This window comes from Lutra lutra, chromosome 7, assembly GCF_902655055.1.
Source record: "Lutra lutra chromosome 7, mLutLut1.2, whole genome shotgun sequence".
NCBI lineage: Eukaryota > Metazoa > Chordata > Mammalia > Carnivora > Mustelidae > Lutra > Lutra lutra.
In genome coordinates, this window is record NC_062284.1 from 9,182,243 (window position 1) to 9,204,270 (window position 22,028).

General features: G+C 60.5%; 1 protein-coding gene across 3 annotated transcripts in view; it reads left to right on the forward strand.

The window, feature by feature from the left end:
- KLHL25 (kelch like family member 25) overlaps positions 1-19,722 on the forward strand; it is a 93,623-nt gene extending 73,901 nt beyond the window's left edge. For all 3 annotated transcript variants that reach the window (XM_047737872.1, XM_047737871.1, XM_047737873.1), the window contains 2 exons: positions 8,891-10,694; positions 17,937-19,722. In XM_047737872.1, coding sequence (XP_047593828.1) covers positions 8,891-10,671 — 1,781 coding nt within the window. In that variant the 3' untranslated portion in view covers positions 10,672-10,694; positions 17,937-19,722. The remainder of the gene's footprint in view (positions 1-8,890; positions 10,695-17,936) is intronic.
- The last annotated feature ends 2,306 nt before the right edge of the window (positions 19,723-22,028 follow it).

A 22,028-nucleotide genomic window follows, 5' to 3' on the forward strand; every position in this document is an offset into this window, starting at 1 on the left:
CGTGGGCTGCAGGGAGGAGGACGAGTTAGCGCAGAAGGCGCGCAGAACACTGCCTGCTGTGTAGCAAGTACTTGAGAACTGCGATGTACCGTTCTGGCCCTGAATCCCAGAGCTCCTGTGCTTGTGGACAGATGACAGAAATGGTGGGGCAGATGGCAGGAGTGTGCTTCGGGTGAGTGAGTGAAGCCGCGGGCCTGGTTTTGGCCGATGAGATGGGAGCAGAAGGGCTACATGTCTTCAGGCCAAGAACGGGGTTGTCAGTGCTCAGTGCTCTCCCTTTTCCCATTGGCATACCAACTGATGACATGATGCTGCTCTGTCCTCGGGGTCCCTGGGGCTGGCGGTGATGACAAGAACACTCCCACACTCCCCTACCCGCCACCACCGAGCTGTGATGTGTGTGGCATGAGCAAGGGACAAACCTCCGTGCTCTGAAGCCGCTGAGGTTTGGGGGTGTTTGTTGATGCAGTGTAACTCAGCCCACCCTGATTAGAGTGGACGGTCCCGATCGCGTCAGGCTTGGTTATGGGGATCGCAGCTTCTGGGGAAGAGGCCCAGCACAGCAGAGGCCCACCGGTCGTGCATTTGGTCTGGCTCCCCTCCTGGCCGGAGTTCCCTGCTGAGGCTTTGCAACAAGTGTTGCTTCATCTCCCAGCAGGGTTGCACAGCCTTGACCCCTTACCTCCTGTCCTGTGCCTGTTCTGGGAAGGCAGAGCCTGGTGCCCCGGGTAAGCCAGCGCAGCGCAGCCCCAAGAGCCCCAAGCCCTTCCCCTGAGCAGCGTTTCCACACCAGTGGAGTTGGCAGCCATCTCAAATGCATCTGTCAACTGTAGTAGTAGCCCCCCGGCTTCCCGGCCAGCAGAGGCTGTAGTAGGCTGGAGCCTGGCTATCAGTCATGGATGCCGAAGAAGCTGGCCTTCCTCAAGTGTGCCTAACATTTGGGGGCATTAAGTGAAAAGGCTGTAAAACACGTGGAAAAGGCACGGAAGCCTTTGCCCACCCTCTGGGTCTCCCAGGACCTCCCTTCCCCTTCCAGGCTTTGGCTGCAGGTGGACAGGTGGACCATGTGTAGGGAAGCCTTAGGACTCACTAACCCACCGGGGATACACCGTACGGGGAGCTTGGCATGTTTGAGAGGGTACAGTGGCACTGGATGTCCTGACCTCAGAACCGCAGGCGAGAGAACCAGGTTGTCCCACAGTGTGGTCTGCCAGAGATCTCCGAGATGGCTGAGATTCTGCCCTGTGGGGAGGTGAGCTCTGGGGCAGGCTGACCTGCCGTCTCCCTTTCGTGTGGGCCATCTGAAGCAGGGTCATGTTGGTACTGCTGAAAGAGGAACCTGGTTGTAACCCAGTGCTGGATGAAACAAAACCCTTACCCCTTCCCTGAGCCATGCTCTGTTCTAGAACTGTCCCTGTGGCCAAGCCATTCCCCTGCAGGGGGAACGGGGGTGAGGCTGTGGGCTGGGGTGGGGCAAAGTTTCATCCAGCCAACTAACCACATTGAGCAGAAGGTGTGTGTTACACAATTCTCCCCACTTTGCTGCAGGTTTGAGATCTTTCACAATAGAAATGGAAAACAAAATCGAAATAGAGACACAGCAAAAAATACAAATAGTTCTAATCCTTTGTGGTTTAAATTAAAAACAGGGTACGTATAAGTTTTTGAATGTGTATAAAGTTTTATTTTTTTAAAGAAAGGACTCTTGAGAGGTAGAGGCATTTAGGGAAAGGATCCTTTGTCTGATGATGCACTTGTATCTCGAATGATCTCGCCTCTAATTCAGTTACCGTGGTCATAGTGATTTTGCTTTCAATTAACAATTAGATCTGTGTGCTTTGCAAGGGTGCTTAGTTTGCTTTCCACTTGAAAAATGGAAGAATGGATACCCCTGCACCCTGGGTGCTCCCTGAGGTGCTTGGGTCCCCAGACGTGGGGGTGGGGCAGGCGGGCACTTGAGCTGCCGGGTCACGTGGCCACCCCGAGATCCCCGCCTGGGAAGCGTGTTGCATCACACAGCCCAGCGCCCGTGCCGTGTTTCATAGCATTTATTAACTCCTTCGTTTTTATAGCTCCCGGAGACACCGAGATCTAGCCGGCTTGACATACACCTTTGGTGTTTTTTTCTGATTGTAAAAATATTACATAATAATTTAAAAAAATCGAACAACTTATAAATGAATAATAGTGCAAATTGCCTTAAAGCAGAGGGCAGGGACGCTGGCTGGCTCTGTAGGACGCTACGCTGGCTCTGTACTCTTGATCTCAGGGTCATGAGTTCAAGTCTCATGGTGGGCGTTGAAATACTTTAAAAAAAGAGAAAAAAAAAAGAAAGAAAAGAAAAGCCAGACCAGAGGGTAGGGATAGAGTAAGGCTTAGGGGTGTCTTCTGTGTCCTTTGCTCAGTGACAGTGGTAACAAGTGGCACTACTGAAACAGGCCACGGAGGGAGCGTGACCAGGCCACTTGAAATGCACATCATTTACTGTCTCCATTGTCTCTCACTTGTTCTCCGTGTCCCTCTGTGGTTGAAAAAAACAGACCCAGAGAGATGAATTAACTTTCCCAACAGTGCACAGTAATGGCTGCCTGGTCTTCAGCGGCCCCGTTCTAAGCAGTGGCCTTGAGGAACTGTGACCTCTCCACCCTCCGCTCTGTCACAGTTGTCTGTACAGAGGGGGCAGAATCCCACCATAAGCGTCTGCAGAGAAACCGCTGCCTCTCCCCGGGCGCTCTCCCGTCCTGCTCACACGTTAGCCTTGGTGTGAGGCGTGTGCTCTGTGGGCAGGAGAGGTCGTAGGAGCTCACCATCTTGTTTTATGGCCTTCAGCTTCGCCCGGTATCCAGCAGGTGCTCAGTCAGGATTTGTCTTGGGCTTTGAAGTTGGGTGATGGGTGACCTTTGTGGTCACCGGGGGTCCTGTGTCTGGTGCCCCGGTTCGGACTAGCTGGCTGGGCCCACCTGCTGCCGCTGGGCTGCGTGAGGCGAGTTCCTCGCACGTGTGTCTGGCACGTGGGCTCAGGTGGCCAGATGGAGGGGGAGAAGCTGGGCCACTCTCCACCCCGCAGGGTAGGCCAGCGCCGCATCGTGGTGTGGTGGGCTCACGTCGTCTGGCTTCCCCTCAAGTGAGCACCGCGAGAGACAGGGAGTGGAAGCCGCCAGGCTCTGAAGGTCTGGGGCCACTGGTTGGCCCAGGGTCCCTTTGGCTCCATTTGGTCAGCCTCAGTGCCACCACAGAACCCGCTCAAATGCAGAGGGAGGGGACGTGGACCCTGCCCATCAGTGGGAGCTGTGTCACAGTTTGTGGGTGTCTCTGGTCCTGCCCCAGCCTCGCGTGGCTCTGCCGCTGACTGTGTCCCGGCCTTTTCTCTTCCCTCAGTGCGGACCAGCCTTGTTTCTGCCTGGCCTTTGTGTTCGCCTTTCCCGCACCCAGAGCCTTCCTTTCCCTGTCGTCACACCCTGACTCTGACTCATCACTGAAGCTTCAGCTCACATGTCCCCTCTTCACAGGGGCCTAAGTGACCCCTCTGTCTTGTCACTGTGGCCCACTGCTGTTTTGTTTTCCTCACTGACCTGTTCCCTCACTGCTGGCCTCTCCACCACCCCAACTGCCGACCGCAGAGCACAGCCCCGTGGGGGCAGGAGCCTGTCTCTGTCCGTCACCTCCTCCCACGCCCCGTACGTGCGAGGCACATGGGAATTGCTCGGGAAGCTTAAGGTTGATGAGTGAGTCGGAGCCACATTACCCACAACCCACCGCCCGGGCCCTGGGCTTCCCCACTCCCTCTGGCCTCCGGGGAACAGCAGTAGAATTCATCCTCGTCTTGGGGACTGCGCACTCCCAGCTGGTGGAGGGAGGAGGGGAGGGGGTTCATGCTACAGCCAAATGCAGTCAGGCCTTCTGGACAGTGGCACCAACAGTAGGATTTTTGTTTTTGTTTTTGTTTTTTTTTTAAAGATTTACTTACATATTTTAAAGAGAGCATGGGGGGACGGGGAGAGGCAGAGGAAGAGAGACTCTCCAGCAGATCCCATGCTGAGCACAGAGCCCAACACAGAGCTCCATCTCAGGACCCTGAGATCAGGCCCTGAGCCAAAATCAAGAGTCCCACTCAACCGACTGAGCCACCCAGGTGCCCACCCCCACAGCAGTTTTGATCATCTGTGATGCATTTTTTCCCCTGAGAATGGAGGCCTTCGGCTTTCTGGGGCTGGGATCTTTGGAGAGCATGGCGAGTTGCTTCTGGAGGTCTCACCCCCTTGGCTACTCTGTTTCCTTGTGCATTTAGTTAACTTTCCAAGGGCGATGGGAGAAGTGAGCTAGGTACGTGGTTATCTGGTGCATTTTAACTGCGTTTGTGCAGGTGAGGATTTCGGTGCGGGGAGCGGAGGTGCTGTCTGAGGGAGATCAGTGCCCCTCAGCAGGGTGACGGATTGCTGGCTGGAGCACGGCTGTTACTTCACGTGCCTTAAATCCATCAAAGCCCAGGGGGATGCTTAGGTAATCAGAAGAGTTCTCATGCACACAGTGTGAGATCATCTGATTTATCATGGCCCCCAAGGCAGGGAGCCAAGGAAATGGCCCTGAACACACGCTCTTCAGTGCCCGCCCCTCCTGCCACTGGACGGGAGCCCGTGCGTACTCTGTGTATCCCCTGCCCCGCATAGGGCTGTGTGTGTAACTGCTAGTGAACACAGAAAAACCAGCTCCTAAAACCCATGCTCGATGTCTGGGGTGGCCCCCCTGCAGGTCAGGGTGGAGGGACCCACACAGCAGAGACCCCTGACTGAGCAAGGAGCGCAGCCCCAGGAAACTGATGTTCAGTGAGCCCTTGTCCTGGTGGGCACTCTAAGTGGCCAGTGACAGAAACCCCCATCAGACAAAAGGAAGGGGAGAGGCAGGCTCTGCAGGGACAAGAGGCCCTACTGTGCCTTCTCTATGCAGTGCCTGTCTTGGGCAGCGTGGCCACCATCCAGTCCCCTGCCCTGCTCCAGTCCTGTCTGTACCTGCTTCATTCCCTGTAGTTCCAGTAAATGTCATAGACTAGAGTCTCCTTGACCCATCGTGGTGGCTAGGAGGACGGCACACTGATCGGCCTGGCCAGGGTCCCATTCAGGCAGCCCCAGGGCTCAGGGATGGGCTGCTTCGGACAGCCAGGCCCGAGTGCTCTGGCCCAACCACCTGGAGCAGAGGAGGCTGGTTCTGACAGCAGTCAGGGCATCGGTGCTGACGGGAGCCAGTGAGTGTCCGCCCCGCACATCCATTGTTGTGCCCCGCCCCCCGCCCCCAGGACAGCCTTCACCATCCCAGCCTCCCTCTCTGTGACTGCAGAGCGGCTGAACTCCAGTAGACGCCCACTGGAGTGAGTTTCATGCCTTGTACATGTCTCCGGACTTCATCATGAGCAAAGGCAGGGGGTTCATTCAGTCAGATCGAGTGGCTGCTCTGTGCCAGGTTGCACTGCATATTGGGGTCACATCAGTTAGCCCCACACATGGCCCCCACCTGCAGCAGGCTGGGGAGACAGGAGACAGATAAACGCATAATGTTACATAGTGGTGGGTGCTGTGAGGAGGGCAGAAGTGGATGGGGGTGGAGAGGAGGTGACCTCCATGAGGAGGTCAGGTTACCCTCTGAGGAGGTGACAGAGCGAGCCATGCAGAAAAGAAGTGACAACGGGGAGACTTCCAGCCAAAGGAGCAGCATGTGAAAAGGTCCTGAGGCCCAGTAAGAAGTCCAGGGTGGCCTGAGAGGGAGAGCAGGGTGGGAAGTGGCAGAATATGAGGAGAGAAGACAGCCAGTGGGGAAGGGTCAACTCATGTAGGGCCTGGCAGCCACGGTGACAACTTGAGACTTCTCTGAGGGTGTTGGGACACCGCTTGTTGGGTTGTGACTTGGCATGATGGAATCCAGGTGAGGATCCCTCTGGTGTCTGGAGGGAACCCAGATCATAGAGGACAGAAGCAGAACCAGGTGGAGGGTTTCCAGTAGTCCAGAGCAGAAGGTTCAGATTTGAGACTCAGGAGGCAGAGCCACAGGGCTTGCTGAGGGCTACGTGTTGCTGGTGGGAGGGATGGGGTGACCCTGGAGGTTGGGCCCGAATAAGAAGGAGCATGTTGCTGCCATTGCCCATTTCCCTGGGCAGGGTGGGCAGCAGGTTCGGAGGAAATTCAGAGTGCACTCCCGGACATGTGATGGTGGAGGTGACCGGCTTCCAGATGCTTTGTGGGTGAGGTGAGGAGCCCTCTGCAGGGCAGGTAGTTCCCAGGGCCCCCAGCTCTGAGCCTGTCCTCCGTGCCGGCTAGCCCGGAGCTGAAGCACAGCCCTGGGGACCTGTGGGCCCGGCCGGAGACTTGCAGCTCCTGCGATTCCCTTCCTGCGTTTGGGTCTCAGCATCCTCATCTGTGAACTGGGGCAATGAGACCCTCCACCTCCGGGAATCATGATGCTTCTGGGATGCGATCACCTCACCTCAGGGTCTGGGGCACGTCAGTGCATGCCTGATGGCTGCTGTCACCGCAAGATTGGCTCAGAACAGGCACTGCCCAAAAGGAGGTGGGACAATCTGGGGCCACAGCCAGGCAGGTGCCTCTGCTCTCGGCACAGAGGTGCCCAGACAGGCCGCTCTCTGGGGGTGGGAACCTGCTTGGGTGTGTGCGCCCAGGTCTGGCTCTCCGCCTGTGCAGGGGATTTGCGTCAGTGGGCAGGCCTCCTGGTGCTGAGCAAGACGTCAGTCAGCTCTGGAGCCCTGGGCTGCTCAGTCAGCATTGGCCTGGGAGAGCCTGCCACTTGACCTCCTCCTCGGGGCAGGCGCGGCTGCTCCACTTGGGCTCGCCCTTCTTTTTGACACTTTCTCATTCTTTGAGTCCTGGTTCGCCCTGCACTTAGCCACCCATAAGGAGTCTCCACCTGATTCCCTGAATCGGGGTCCTTGGAGGATCCCCCCAGCTTGGTGCACAGGTCAAAGGCCATAGCTTCGCTTCCGCCCAGGCACAGTGGGGACAGGGTGGATGGAGTCACTTGATGAATGACCGCATCTGGGAAAGTGGGAGCAAGATTTGGGGAAACGTGTTGCAGTGTCTGGAATTCGGATCTGGGCCAAGTACGGAGCTGCCAGTAAGGCCTCTGGGGGGGGGGGCCGGGCCACTGGAGCTTCTCGATCTCCGCGCCTCCCAGTCCCTGGGCCAGGCTCAGAGGTCATGTTCTGTAAAAAACTGCCAACAACTGAGTAACTCCAAGGTCCCAGCAGGGACTTTGTTTCACAGAAGAGAAAATGGGGGTTTGGGAGAGAGGGCGGTGGCTGAACGGGAACCCTCTGGTCCAGCCTGGACCTGGGCCCAACTCTCTTTCCCTTGTGCTGGCTGCACCTCCCACCCCGTGGGCTAACCTCGTAACTTCGAGCCTGGTGGCCTGCAGTGGCAGCTGTGCACAGCAGTGTCCCTGGCAGGTCACCTGCCTGGAGCTTGGGGGCTAGGAACAGCACCGCCAGCCCCAGCCTCTGCCCCTTTCCTGCCTGGGCCCGGGAGCAGGGGCCTTGCCCAGGCGGCTCATCCCGTCAGGTTGTGGTTTCTCTGGTTCTTTGCCGGGGGAGGAGTGAGTGAGGGAGACAGCAGAGCTCTTGGACGCTAATTTACAGTCTCAGCGAAGCATGAAATCGCTTCCTTCCTTTACCAGATTATTACTTAAGCAGAAAATTGACTTTGAGTGGGGGTTGGGGGTTATATACTTTTGAAAATTAAAAAGGAAAAAGAAGAGGTTTGGGTTTTTTTGAGGGGGGCTCATTACCAGCAGGAAGAATGTAACACAGGCTTTGGGGGGTTCAGGATGCTAATGCGGAGCAGCCCGCTGAGCCCCAAATCCTGGCCTGGCATTGGAGGGCACGGCGGTTGGGGGCAGGTGAGGTGCTCGCTGTGGCCCAAGATCCTTGGAGTTGCCTGTAGGGACTAAGGAGGCTCCTTTCCTTCCGGGTTTTCCAGAGGCTTCAGCTGAGGCAAATCTGGACAGCGTTCCTAGTCTGCATGTCTTATTGTCACCCAGGTGCTTCCTGTGCCTCTCTTGTTGGGGACCTCAGAATCGAGCGGGTGTCTTGTAGGTGAAGCTACTCACTGGTCAGCCAGCTCTGCCTCCCAACCCTTGCTGGGTCAGGAGGCCTTGGACAACCCTGGATCCGGAGAACATGTCTACACTGAGCCCTTGGGCTGTAGTGGCAGCTCTTGGGAATTTTCCAAGGGCAAGAGAGTTGAGGGACTTCAGCCAGTGCTGCTGGGAGCCCAGCTCAGGACAGGTTTCTCTGGGGGAATGGGGGAGGACATAAGACTCTGCATGTGGTCTGTGGCTCGTTGGGCTCATAGTGTGTCCAGCCTGCCACAGAAAACCCTGATGGAATCTGTCTCCTTGGGCCCACGGAGAGTAGAAATTGGGATTGGAACTGGACAGCCGACATGGGATGTGTGGCTCCAGCACTGTGGGGCAGCGAACTTGCTTCTCGGAGCCCTGGCTCCCCCAGCTGAGCCGTGTCCCCAGAGGACAGCTGGAGAATGGGATATGGCCCAGGGCCCATGCTACTTAGTTAGCCCTGCTCTGACCTGAAGTCTGCTGAATGGCCCAAGGCCACTCTTCCCTTGACCACGGGAGGCAGCTGCAGCTCAGACTGACCTGAGGTGGTTCATTTCGAGGCCAAAGATATTTGGTTCCGAAGCTGGTCTGAAATCCAAAAGATCAGTTTCTGAAGGGAGAGGTAGACACCAGCCACTACCCCCCACACCAGCACTGGCTGAGGGGAGGGACAGAGCCGAGCGAGGAGGACTGGGGCTGAAGGGTGGGCAACCTGGGCCGTCTGGCCGGGAGCCAGGGCCTGGCCCTTCTCACCTGTGGCCTTGTCCCCCGGCAGGTCGGCTCAGCATGTCGGTCAGCGTCCACGAGACCCGGAAGTCGCGGAGCAGCACGGGCTCCATGAACATCACCCTCTTCCACAAAGCCTCCCACCCCGACTGCGTGCTGGCCCACCTCAACACGCTGCGCAAGCACTGCATGTTCACGGATGTCACGCTCTGGGCCGGCGACCGCGCCTTCCCCTGCCACCGCGCCGTGCTGGCCGCGTCCAGCCGCTACTTCGAGGCCATGTTCAGCCACGGCCTGCGGGAGAGCCGGGACGACACGGTCAACTTCCAGGACAACCTGCACCCTGAGGTGCTGGAGCTGCTGCTGGACTTCGCCTACTCGTCCCGCATCGTCATCAACGAGGAGAACGCCGAGTCGCTGCTGGAGGCCGGCGACATGCTGCAGTTCCACGACGTGCGCGACGCCGCCGCCGAGTTCCTGGAGAAGAACCTGTTCCCCTCCAACTGCCTGGGCATGATGCTGCTCTCGGACGCGCACCAGTGCCGCAGGCTGTACGAGTTCTCCTGGCGCATGTGCCTGCTGCACTTCGAGACTGTGCGGCAGAGCGAGGACTTCAACAGCCTGTCCAAGGACACCCTGCTGGACCTCATCTCCAGCGACGAGCTGGAGACGGAGGACGAGCGCGTGGTCTTCGAGGCCATCCTCCAATGGGTGAAGCACGACCTGCAGCAGAGGCAGGCCCACCTGCCCGAGCTGCTCCGGAGCGTGCGGCTGGCCCTGCTGCCGGCGGACTGCCTGAAGGAGGCCGTCTCCGGCGAGGCCCTCCTCATGGCCGACGAGCGCACCAGGCTCATCATAGACGAGGCGCTCCGTTGCAAGACCAAGATCCTGCAGAACGACGGGGTGGTCACCAGCCCCTGCGCCCGGCCGCGCAAGGCAGGCCACACGCTGCTGATCCTGGGGGGCCAGACCTTCATGTGCGACAAGATCTACCAGGTGGACCACAAGGCCAAGGAGATCATCCCCAAGGCCGACCTGCCCAGCCCCCGGAAGGAATTCAGCGCCTCAGCCATCGGCTGCAAGGTCTACGTGACCGGGGGCCGGGGCTCCGAGAATGGGGTCTCTAAGGACGTGTGGGTGTATGACACTGTCCACGAGGAGTGGTCCAAGGCGGCACCCATGCTGATCGCCCGCTTCGGTCACGGCTCAGCAGAGCTGGAGAACTGCCTCTACGTGGTCGGGGGACACACTTCCCTGGCAGGCGTCTTCCCCGCCTCCCCTTCGGTCTCCCTGAAGCAGGTGGAGAAGTATGACCCCGGGGCTAACAAGTGGACGATGGTGGCCCCGTTGAGGGATGGAGTCAGCAACGCCGCCGTGGTGAGCGCCAAGCTGAAGCTCTTCGTTTTCGGGGGGACCAGCATCCACCGAGACATGGTGTCCAAGGTCCAGTGCTATGACCCCTCGGAGAACCGGTGGACCATCAAGGCCGAGTGCCCCCAGCCTTGGCGGTACACAGCAGCCGCCGTGCTGGGCAGCCAGATCTTCATCATGGGAGGTGACACGGAGTTCACGGCCGCCTCAGCCTACCGCTTCGACTGCGAGACCAACCAGTGGACGCGGATCGGGGACATGACCGCCAAACGCATGTCGTGCCATGCCCTGGCCTCGGGCAACAAGCTCTATGTGGTGGGGGGCTACTTCGGGACCCAGAGGTGTAAGACCCTGGACTGCTATGACCCCACTTCGGACACGTGGAACTGCATCACCACCGTGCCCTACTCGCTCATCCCCACGGCCTTTGTCAGCACCTGGAAGCACCTGCCATCGTGAGGAGCACCTGCGGAGCCCGCCAGGTGAGTCCCCACAGCCTGGGGCCTGTTCCCACTCCCGGGCAGGGATACTGTGTCCGCTAGGGAGGGCTGAATGGGGCAGCAGGCAGCTGGGTGCTCTGGGAGCCTGTTCCAGATCCGGAGCTAAAGCCTAGCTCTGCCCCTTACTTGCTGCTGACCTTGAGCAGAGCGCGTAAGGCCTCTGCCAAATGGGAACCACCACCTGATGGGTGCAGTGCGTCCCAGACACGGCTGCACGTCAGACTCCCTGGGGGTCTTTGACAGCACCACATGGAGGTTGGGCCGCCGGCCAAGTCCAGGAGCAGCCCGCACGCAAGGGCATCCTCACGTCTGACACAGCGGCGAGTTAGGGCCTCCCCAGATCCCTCTCCGATGCGAGCATTCACGGGAAGGACTCACAGAGTGCACTGCAGGCAGTTGTGGTCACGGTCACAGCCTGCTATAGGAAGGGTTGGCCAAGTACAGATGACCGGGGCAGAGCCCTCCACCCGTGCAGTCCGGACAGGGTCACTGTGCCGCCATCGGCGAGTGGACACACAGAATTTTGCCCACCGGGGATGCTCACACAAGCTCCAGACTTCTTCTCGGGGCCCCATCACAAGGCTCGATGGGTTGTCCGTAGGGTTCCTCTCCCACTCCAGGCCAGCTGGTACAGCATGACCCAAAGCCCCTACCCAAAGTCACGTGATGTGCCCACCGCACCCCTGCCCTAAACAAGGAGTCTGTTGGGTACAGCTGTACCCAGAAGCCAAGAGCAAAGGCCAGGCTTCTTCATGATACAAGTGCTAAAGCCCACGCCACGCCCCAGACCAGGTGAGTCCCGTGTGCATCCGGCGTGCAGAAGGCACCCCAGGGGCCCATGAGAAACAGGGACGGTGGACAGGAGCGTTCAAGGGCTGGGGGGCGTGCTGGAGCTGTGGGGCAGGCACCCTGTGGAGGCAGCAGGGTGCTGCTCCCGTCCCGTGCGGTGGCGAGCAGTCCTTCCTCTGAGCGGGCATCGTGGTGAACCGTGGGCCCCTGGGCCGGGCAGGGACTGCGACAGAGGACTGCCCAAGTTTCTGCTCCTGCTCTTTGTTCTTGGGGCTGTTAGTGATGTGAGGTCCTTACCCAAAAGGGGAAGGTGACAGGAGATGCAGGGAGCTAAGGGGCACCGTCAGGGGCTCTTTGGAGGGATGGAGGGACACAGGAGGGACTTACCCAAGGCCTGAGGGCAGGTACAGAGTCAGCTGGAGGGAAGGACCAGCTTATCCAGACAGGTGTCTTCTGAGGGTGGAGGGGGTCTCTCCTGCAGCCCCTCTGGGGCGGGGACAGCTTCAGAACCGAGGTTGGATTAGGGCACCATGAGCTCCAGCTGGGAGCTCAGGAGTAGGAGCTGAAAGCGCACTGGAGTTGGAGGCACCGGGGAAGGGATTATGTTCTGATCCCACCCTCCTTGGTCAGGCCCTGGGGAAGCTAGGCTCTTAGTCCCAGCCCTTAGGACTGAGTTCTGGGGCCCCCGGGGTGGGTGGGAGGCAGGGAGGCCTCGGTCCCAGGGGCCACGAGAAGCAGGGGCACAGGGCAAGAGATCCCAGGCTCAGTGTGCAGCGCGAGAAGAGGCCTGGCAGGCTACCCTTCCCACCGGGGAGGGCTGGTGACCAGCCACAGTTCCAGAAACCAGCCCTCAGGCCAGGCCCGGACTCGGCCCCCTTCAGTTCAGGTCACAGAAGCCCCCTCAGGAGCCAGCCTGGGCCGAAAACCTGATTTCCTCCCTGACGTGGTGGCTACTGAGACTGCCCCTCCCAACAAGCACGTGCTCTGGCCCGGAGATAGGTCGGCTGGGCCTCGAGGCCCTGATGGGGATGCGCTGGCCTGTGAAGCCATCCAGGTTACGTCCCCTCCTATGTCCAGGGTCTTCGGGCCCCTAAAGGCCAAAGCTTTGTCCCCTTCTGCAGTTGCCCTGTTTTGTTTTAATCTGCTCTCTCCCTCTTTGGGAGAAAAATCTAAGTAGCTCCAGTTGTTGGTCTCCTGGGTATAAACTTCAGGAGAATAGCGGCAACTCCTCATGGCCTCCCTGTTCCTGCACTTGGGGGTGGTCCCCTGTGGGGCCTGAGGGCTCCTCCCGTTGGTGCTCGGCCCTCCCCATGACCCTGGACAGCAGTTCAACCCCACATGGGAGGGGTGGGGGCAGGCCAGCAGACCTCGTGAGCCCTGTGCTTCTCCAGGAGTTTTCCCCCATCCCAGGGATGGGGACGCAAGCACGCATCTCTCTTTGGTTCTGGCTCTCACTGGCTGCTTGACCCTCCCCTGAGCCCAGCGTTGCCACCTGGAGTAGAGAGTAGAAATTGTGTGACCCCTGATACTTGTGTAGGTCAAGTGAGGGGCTGTTCAGAGTTGGTTTTTTTTTTTTTTTTTAAAGATTTTTATTTATTTATTGAAAGAGAGGCAGTGAGAGAGATCATGAGCGAGAAGAAGGTCAGAGGGAGAAGCAGACTCCCCGTGGAGCTGGGAGGCCGATGCGGGACTCGATCCCGGGACTCCAGGATCATGACCTGAGCCAAAGGCAGTCGTCCAACCAACTGAGCCACCCAGGCGTCCCCAGAGTCGGTTTTTATACGAGGTGATGAAGCAGAAGGATGGTGATGGTGGTAATAACGGCTTCGGGATGTGTTGGGCAGTGGAGGTCTCTCTGCATCCCTGGGCCAGCCCCTCCTTCTGGAAGGGTCTAGGAGGCACGTGGGGTGTGCCTGTTCGAGTGCTGCCTTGTCCCTCAGTCGGGCCCAGTCCATAGTGGGGGTGCCACTGTCAGCCCCATTTCAGGGAGGAGGAAGCAGGGTGCAGAGGGGCTCATGGCACAAGATGGAGCCCGTCCCGCATCCCCGTGGGAAGCTGTGCCTGGGCCCTGCCGTCCCAGGGCCGTGATTGCACAACAGTGTGTGAGTGTCCTAGGCACAGGTTTCCCGAGCTCCTGCGCCAGCAGAAGGTCCTTTAGCTCGAGCTCCTGCGCCAGCAGAAGGTCCTTTAGCTCTTGCCCCGTATCTGTGCCATTTCCTCCTCGAGGGCCCTGCAGCCAAGCAGCCCCCTTCCTGCAGTCCCTCGTCCGCCTGGGAACCACCGCTCTCGTATTCTGTCCAGCAGGTTGACCCGGGGTTCCCATGCTCCACCTAGCCCTGCTTCCCTTCAGCCTTGTCTGTCTTGGACAGCTGGGAGTTCTCCAGATCTCTTCAAAGGCCGGGGCCTAAACGGGGCTCTCTGGGGAGGCGCCTGTGACAAGGCATGGGGCAGGAAGCTGATGCCCGGGGGGTGCCGGGCCCTCCCTTCTCTCCCCAGGAGGTAGGGCTGCAGCGGCAGGTTGGTAGCCCTCCAGTGTGGCTGCTCGGCCGCCGCCGCAGTGCTGCAGGCTGGGGCTGGAGGGGGCGCCCTGAGTCCGGACGGCAGATGGAGGCAGAGGCCAGGCCGGGGCCTGGGACAGCAGCAGTGTGGGGGTGGGGACTGCTGAGCTGTGGCACCCGAACGAGGCACAAGAGGAGCCCAGGCCGAGCACCGTCCGTGGGGATGGAGGGCCGGAAGAGCAGAGATGTGCGGGCTGGGCGCCTCCCCGTCTGCCTGCCGTGGGCACCCGCAGTGGACCGCGGCACTTTCCACTGAGCCTGACTGCCAGCTGGGAATCCCCCGGCCCAGTGCCAGAGCATGGGTCCCGTATCTCCGCGCCCACCTCCCTGTCCCGCTGTCCCAGGCCCTCCCGCAGGGACCTTTCTGCCTCTGTGCCTGGAGTGCCCCTCCGTCCCTGACCCCCTGTCCAGCCTGCGCGACTCCGACTTCAGGAACCAGCAACCAGAGGTCGCCTGCACTCGGCATCCCTCAGCATGCCCCCAGCTGACGTCCCCGCAGTCACGCCCAGCTCCTCCTTGCCCTTTCCCTGTCTCGGCCACCGGCCTTGAGTTCCTGGTGGGTGCCTCCGTCTACAGTGAGCGCACTCGGTGCTATTGACCCCTCAGAACGAGCCGTCCCAGGTGCTGCTGTTGCAAAGGTGGCAGCTGAGACACAGGGTAGGTTGTTGGCATCTGGTGAACGGTGTTAGGAAGGGTTGGAGCGGGGTTTGGGCCCCCGACATGCCCCACTCCTGCAGGCATCTGGAGAGCCAGACACTGGTCTGTTCCCATCCGCACCCTGGCACCGAGCAGGGGACCAGCACGGGCAACCACCGAGCGGTAGGGCTGATGGCTGTGTCGGAAGCCTGATGCCTGCAGGAGCTCCAGGACCAGGCCCCGAGCCCCAGCCCCCAAGTCGTAGCCAGACCCACGTATCTGGGTGACCGCAGCCAGCGGCCGCTGGGAGGCCCCCGGAGCTGGGTCTGGGTTACCCTGGGTTACCCGTGAAGTGTAGACTAGCCATGAATGTTCTTTTCTCTTTCTCTCTCCCACTGAGTCCCCCTTCCCCCATCAAGCCCTTTAAAGGCACAACGCCCTCGTCTTTCCTCCCCTGACCCCCACCCAGCATGCCGGGCAAGCGTCCAGGCCACCAGGAGCTCATCTCTCCACGGTCATTGTTGGGACCCAGCCACTTGGGGTGTGGGGGTGGAGGGGCCTCCAGTCCCAGCTCTGGGAAAGGCTGAACCTGTCATTCCCCTGCGGGGCCCTGTGAGGCCCTGCGAGGGGCTCAGTCACTGCCACTGGAGGGGCGACTTAGCACATTCTGTCCTGCCTTAAAAGAAATTGCCACTGAGAGGAAATCCCAGAGCCCAGATCCACACAGATGGGGCTGGTGTCGTGAGAAAGGTGCCTGGGCGGGAGTTGAGGCCTCTTGAAACACCCCAGCTCCGTGCATCCGTCCACACACCCACAGTCCCGTGCTTGCTGGGGTTCACTGGGGTTGGCCGTGTGCCAGGCCTTGGATCAGGATGCCGGCTGCCTTCCCTCACTGCAGTCCTGTGGGGCAGACCCCTCACCCACGACCCACAGGACCGTGAGAGCCGTAAGGGGTTTCCCAGGGCTAGCCGTGCGTAGGCAGTGGGGGTGACCGCAGACACCACGCCACTCTGCAAGGTGAAGGCATGTCCCATCAGACAGATGGGGGGTGCCTAGGCCTTGGAGAAGCACCTGCCCCAAGTTGGGGTGGCTCAGACCAGAGCAGCTGTGGCCGAGTCCAAGGGTGGCTGTGTGAGCTGGGAGGGAGTTCAGGAGCCAGGAGGCGGGCTCCCCAGTTCCTCTGCCGCAAGAGTGCGTCTGGGTGCTGTCTCCTCTTCAGCGACCCGGCCAGTCCAGAGGGGCCACTCAGGGTCCCAGCTCAGGGTCCCACAGCCCCTCATCCTTGCCATGAGGGGCTTTGAGATTTGGCTTGGGGAAGCAGTGGGGCCTTGCTTTGGGAGGAATCTCTTGTCTGCCTAGTGCGGCGTGAGGGTGTGGAGCAGAGACGGGCCCCAGAGGTGTGGGTTGGCCACCTTGGAGCATCTGGGGATGTTAGAGGCCCTGTGACCGAGCTTCTCACTTGTGAGGGGCCTTCACCAGCCGCCACCCTGAGGAAAAAGTGGCTGCCCTGTCTGGCATCTGGGGGCTGCTGACCCCCTGGGGACTACCTGCCGTGTTCAAGCCAACCTTTCAGAAGCCTTGGCAGTGATGGAGCAAGGAAGAAAGTCCCACAGGTTCCAGTGCTGGTGTGAATTTTTAAATGTTACCTGAGTACATGCAGACCTGCAGGTAGCTCCAAGCCCCTTACGTGCAGAGATCTTGTCCAGCGGACACAAATGCGGAGGCTCGGTCTCACCGAAGCTGTCACATCAAGAGCAGCATCATTAATTGTCCTGCAGAGATGGTCTTGCCTCTTTGCCTTTTGGCGGACGCGCAGGTTTCCTGGAGCGCTCCGCCTGCCTGTCCCCGAGAGACTCCTCTGGGCAGTTCAGCATGCTGGAAGGACATCCTCCGTGTCCCCTGGCACACACGTGTCTCCTTGGTTAGGGCCATCCCTGATCCTGTGGCACTTCCAGTGCTGTCCAGACTAAGTGTGCTGTCCGGCGCTGAATGGGTATGCGGACAAGCGGGTGCCTGGAAATCTCTGAGAACGCTCCAGAGAACCTCCTCGTACAGAACCTCCCCCACCCCAGGGGTTCGGCTCCCTATGGAGGACAAGTGGGCAGTCCCTGCCATGCTGTCCTGAGCACATCCTCCTCCCCACCCAGCTGAGCCCCCTCTGAGCCCACCTGGCCCTTTGCTCCTTCAGCTCCAACCTCGAGTGTCACCGCCTGACCCGGACACATGTCCACAGCCACATCTCCACACGCTATGCTGAGCTGTCGTGGTGGGACAGGCATTAAAATGGACCACGCTGGCCCAGGTGGGCTATCGCATACGCTTCAAGGACATCCTCCACGAAACCTCTCTCGTGCAGTAGACCACTCCGTCCTCTCCAGGAGGCTGAGAGCCATCCCTCGTCTTCCAGAGGACAACAGGAGGCTCAGAGAGAGCAGACGCTGCACTGAGGGAGAAGCCAGGCTGGGGTGTGAGCTCGGTGACCACAGGTGCTCCCTCCTTCACCACCGTCGGCCCCCAGCACCCGTGTCAGGGCGCAGTAAATACCTGTGGAGACCAGTGTGCTGGCTGGCGTCCGCGCCTGCCTCCCTACTCTCTGGCCGTGTCTACACCTGCCCTGTTTCCACCTCCTGGCCTCATTGTCGATTTTCAGACACCTCAGCTTCCCACCCCCGGGCCTTTGCATGTGCCATTCCCCCTGCCTGCACTGCTGTTACCCCCTCTAGCAAACTCCTGTCCCTCCTTCAGGTCTCAGGTTAAGCATTACCACCCACCCACATCCTCCACCAAAATAAAAAGTCCTGGTTCTACTTTTTTGTTTTTCACATATGGCACCTCTGTCAGCCTGTGATTGCTGTCTGCAGTTCCTGGTACCAGCGTACAGTGTCTCCCACCCAGTGACGATCGGGATAGAGTCGCTGGTGTCTTTTTGCCCTCCTGTCTCCCCAGTGCCGAGTGTGGTGCCTCTGGGTTGTGGGGGCTCAGGGCACGGAGCTGAGGGGCTGAGGGACAGGGGATGGTTGCCACGTTCCAGGTGAGGTAACCAGGGCCCAGGGAGACGCTGAACTGCCCAGGGCTGCACTGCTGGTAAACGGAAGAGCTGCGTTCTCACGCCCCGGCCTTCTCCTGGGGCCTCACTTCCAGCCCCTTATGTGGGGCCTCCCCGTTCTCACTTTGTTCCAGGTTAGGACAGAGCCATGTGCACATGACTCATGCTCTCTCCCTCCCTCTGTCTCCTCTGCAGACTCTGCGTGTCTCTCCCCACCCCTGCGGCTGCAGCCCTCAATGTCCCAGAGTGGCCCTCACCCCGTCCGCCACCGTGGGAAGCTCAGCCCGGCCCCGGAGCAGCACTTGAGGTGGCCGGAAGCCGGTCCCACCAGCTCTGGGAGCAGCAGTCTCGGGGGCTGTCCTGAGCTTCAGACAGGAGGAGAGAAGCCATCTCGAGTGCCCCGTGTGTCTGCCCGAGGCCTTTTCCACTTTGCAGTGGTTTGTAGGGGAGAGGACCTTCCGCAGGCACGTCGACCGACCCCAGGACTCCCTCAGCCTTGGGGACAAGCCATGTGTGCAGAGCATTGAGGTTGCTGGTCTCAGCAAGTCCTGTTCAGGGGCACGGGAGGCTGGGCAGGGGGGAGCCCTGGGTGTGTTGGGATGGGCGGTACTGGGAGGCCTTCACACAGCGCCCACAGCACAGCCTTGGCCTCACCACCTCCCTGTTGTCATTGTAACGTCACCCAGCAGAGGATGTCCTGCACCTCGGGGAGACGGGGTCCACCTGGACTGAGAATACAGGTTGCCCAGGAGGAAATCAAGGACACGTGTAATGGGCAGAAACCCATCGGGTGACCTCGGTGGTGCCCACGAGACTTCATTAGCGAACGACACCAAGACCCCCAGGGTTAAAGAGGAAGCTGTTTTGGGCCCCTCCCCCAAGTCAGGCCAGCCTTGCCCTGGTGCAGAGACACTCGGGCCCTGTCACCGGACTTGGGGGATGCCCGTCTCCTCAGAGCCTGCCTGTCCTCAGAGCCCACCCCAAGAGGTGGCAGTGACCCCATCTCCTGACAGGACCGTGCTGGCCCTCAGGATGTGGCGGGGCCCCCGAGCCTGGGAGCAAATAGGAGATGGCACCCCCAGGGTTACTCCAGGGCACCCACTCTAGATCCCTCCAGGCCTGCAGGATAGCAGCAGGGCCTGTGACCCCGGGCCCCCAGCCAGCACCAGCTGTCCTCTGGCACCTGGGCCTTCCAACTGGCCCATTTGCTCACTGGGCCCCAAAAGCAAGAATGGTCCCGAGGAGAACTGCCAGGTCTTCAGTCATTTTCTCCACGTCTCAAGTCAGTGGGTCCCTCATCCGTGTATCCCCAGTATCTGGGGTTCCGGAGGGGCAGCTCACACCTAGTATTAGGGTTTGCAGCCCAGCCTTGCCACCCGTGGGCATCACTGTTTGGGGGGCGGAATGGGGCCTGGGCCAAACCGGGGCCGACCCGGCCGCCTGCCAGCTGCCTGCCGTTTGCTCGGTGCTGCTCGGCTGGGTCGGGACTGGGGCGCCCAAGCGAGCTGCGCCGTGGATAGGGCCGCATCAGAAACCAGCCGCCGTCTGGAACCCTGCCCTGCCGCCTCGCGGGAACTCCGTGCTGCTGCTGGCCCTGCGGGCGTCCCTTGGGGAGGGCTCTTGGTGCTGGATTCACCCGCCCGTGAGCCCCCGCCACGGCCCGTCGGCTGCCGCTTGGGAAACGCTGGAAGCAGCGAGTCATCTCCAGGTCCGTCGGGGGCCGCAGACGCTGCCGGCCCAGAGGCTGGCCTCTGCGGGTCCAGTGCGCAGCCTCGGCCGCGCGAAGCCCAGGGCGCTGGACCCGGGAGAGGGCGCGGCGGGGGCAACTGGGGGTGGAGGAGGCTGTTGCCGGGCGGCCCGGCTTCTGGAAGGCTGAGGTGGGACAAGCACACTTGTCACGCAGCACTGCGAACCTCGTGGTGGTGCTTCCCCCAAGAGTTGTGTTCCTTCTGTTTCTAACTTAATAAAAGAGCTGAGAAAACCTGTGCTTCCCTGGGGGCTGGGACCCGTGTTGCGACAGAAGGCACCAGCACACTTGGCTTTCACCCTACCAGTCAGGGCTGGAAGTCTGCCCCTGGCATCTGCCCCACTGAAGAGTTGGGGGGGGTGGGGGAGGCTGGCTCCCCAAGGACCCCTGGCGCCCAGAGGAGATGGCTTCCTTTCCTCAGACTGTCCCAGCTGTGAAGTCTTTGAATTGGCCTTTGACCCTCGTAGAATCCAGATTGCTTTCCTGAAAAAGGCTGTGCGGGGAACTTGAAGTGAAATGGGCTTGTCTGTGCGGGAGCCCCGGCCAGCACTCTGTGTGAGCAGGGGGAGGCAGGGGGAGGCGGCACAGTTGCCCCCAGGGGCCTCTGACGCTTGTGTCCCCTGCTGTCCCTTCACGCCCTCCAGAGCCAGTGTAACTCCCACTTCGGGATCGTGGGCTCTGGGCACCCCTCAGAGCGGGCAGCCCAGCGTGGCCCCCACCCCCAACGCGCTCTGAACCTCCGCAGTACGCAGGCCCCCAGAACCCAAACTGGCCTTGAACGTGTGAGTCGATCTTGTATGTGTGATTAAGTGTGCTGCACTGAGAAGCTCCAAGCAGACGCCCTCCCCGCCCCTCCACAAACCCCCAGGCACAGCCCCTCATGCTGCCCGCCCCTGCCCAGGTCCTGGGAATGACCGCAAGCACGCCCCCCTCACAGGCCTGGACGCAGGCCACCAGAAGTGGGCGCGGCCTCCTGTTAGGCTGCGGTAGACAGCGGTGCAGGTGGTAAGCAGAGGAGTATTTCTCATTATGCAGCCCCGGTGTGACTGAGCGAGCCCAGGCCAGAATCGCTCCGTGGGATCGGGCCCAAGCCCCCTATCTTACCCTGGCCACTTCCGTGCAAGGCTTCATCTCCTGGCCCAACGTGGCCACCCTGTTCCTGCCGTCTCATCTGCATTCCAGCCATTGGGAAGGGGAGGGGACAGGACCAGCAAACCTCTTAAAGGGTGTGCCCCCAAACTTGCACATGTAAGTTGTGCACACTTCCGTGTGAGGCTGGACATGCCAGCCACAACTCCAGGTGGTCACTGACTAGAGGGGAGGTGGGTACCGAAGGACAGGGAGCAGCCTCTGCCCCTGCCCGTCTGTCCTGGGGTTGAAAGGAGCCTGTCCGCACTGGCTTGCTCCTCCTTCTCTGGAGCTCGTCAAGTGGGGCACGCAGAGAGCCTCCGGCCTCTTCAAGAACCTGGCCCTGTGTGTGCCTGCGTCGGGGAGGCCCGCCCGTGCTGCCGCTCACCAGCGCTTTGCCTGCTTGCCCCTGTGGTCTGCACCGTGACCCCAGGAGCTGGGCATTCCCGTCCTCCTCCTGCTGGTGAGGAAACAGGCCTAGAGGTTAAAGCCTCCCTCGCCCCGTGCAAGGGCTCACACTGGTGGTGGGAGGCAGGAGGCCACAGTGGCCAGAAGGAGTCAGGGGCCGGGTCAGTGCTCCCCTGTGTGCGTCTGATTTGGGGGCGGCAGGGTTAATGAGGAAGTGAGGTCAGGTTCTGGGGAGCGCTAAACACCACACCACGCGCCCAGAGAAGGGCCGCCACCATCCCAGTGCCAGGGTGGGGTGTGCACCCAGTCACTGGCCAGCACACCCAATTCCACGTTCCTTGGACCCGCCCTGCTGCCAGACCGTGTCTGGGATGGGGCTTTGGGAAGGGAGCCCCAGCAGCGATGGGGTGAGAAATCCTGGGAACCTTGTCCCAAGCTGGCCCACAGAGCTCCCGTGGTCGGGCCTCGTAGAGCCATCAGCACCCCACGAGCTAGCTACCCCCTAGGGGGCTGCATTTCCCAAGGCCAGTAAGGAGGTCCGGTGGTCCCTCCTCACTGCTCCTTAGCCAGGTCTGCCTGTGTCCAAAGGCCCTTCCCGGGTACAGGAGCCAGTGAGGGGCCAGCCCAGATCATCGACCCCAATGGCCTGTGGCCACCATCCCTGCTCAGCACCCAAGGCTATATAAATTCTGGCGGGGAGAGAAGGAGCTTGTAAGCAGCGATTAATCGTCTTTAACGAGGGGCTCAGAAAGAGCCTTTGGTTCTTCTGGGTCATCTGTAGGTGGGTATTCCGTGTGGTAAGAAATGAACTGCATCGTCCCAGCCACGGTCGTTCCACCAGCCTCTCCCCGTGGGAGGGGGGAACATTCTTCTCAACTTAGAGGTGGCCAGCCTCCCCCCGCCTTCCCTGCCCCTCCGGCTGCGGTGCCAGAACGGGCCCCACCTGACCTCCTGGCCTCTGGGCTCGAGGCCCCTGCCAGCATCGGGCCCCGTCCGGAGGCAGG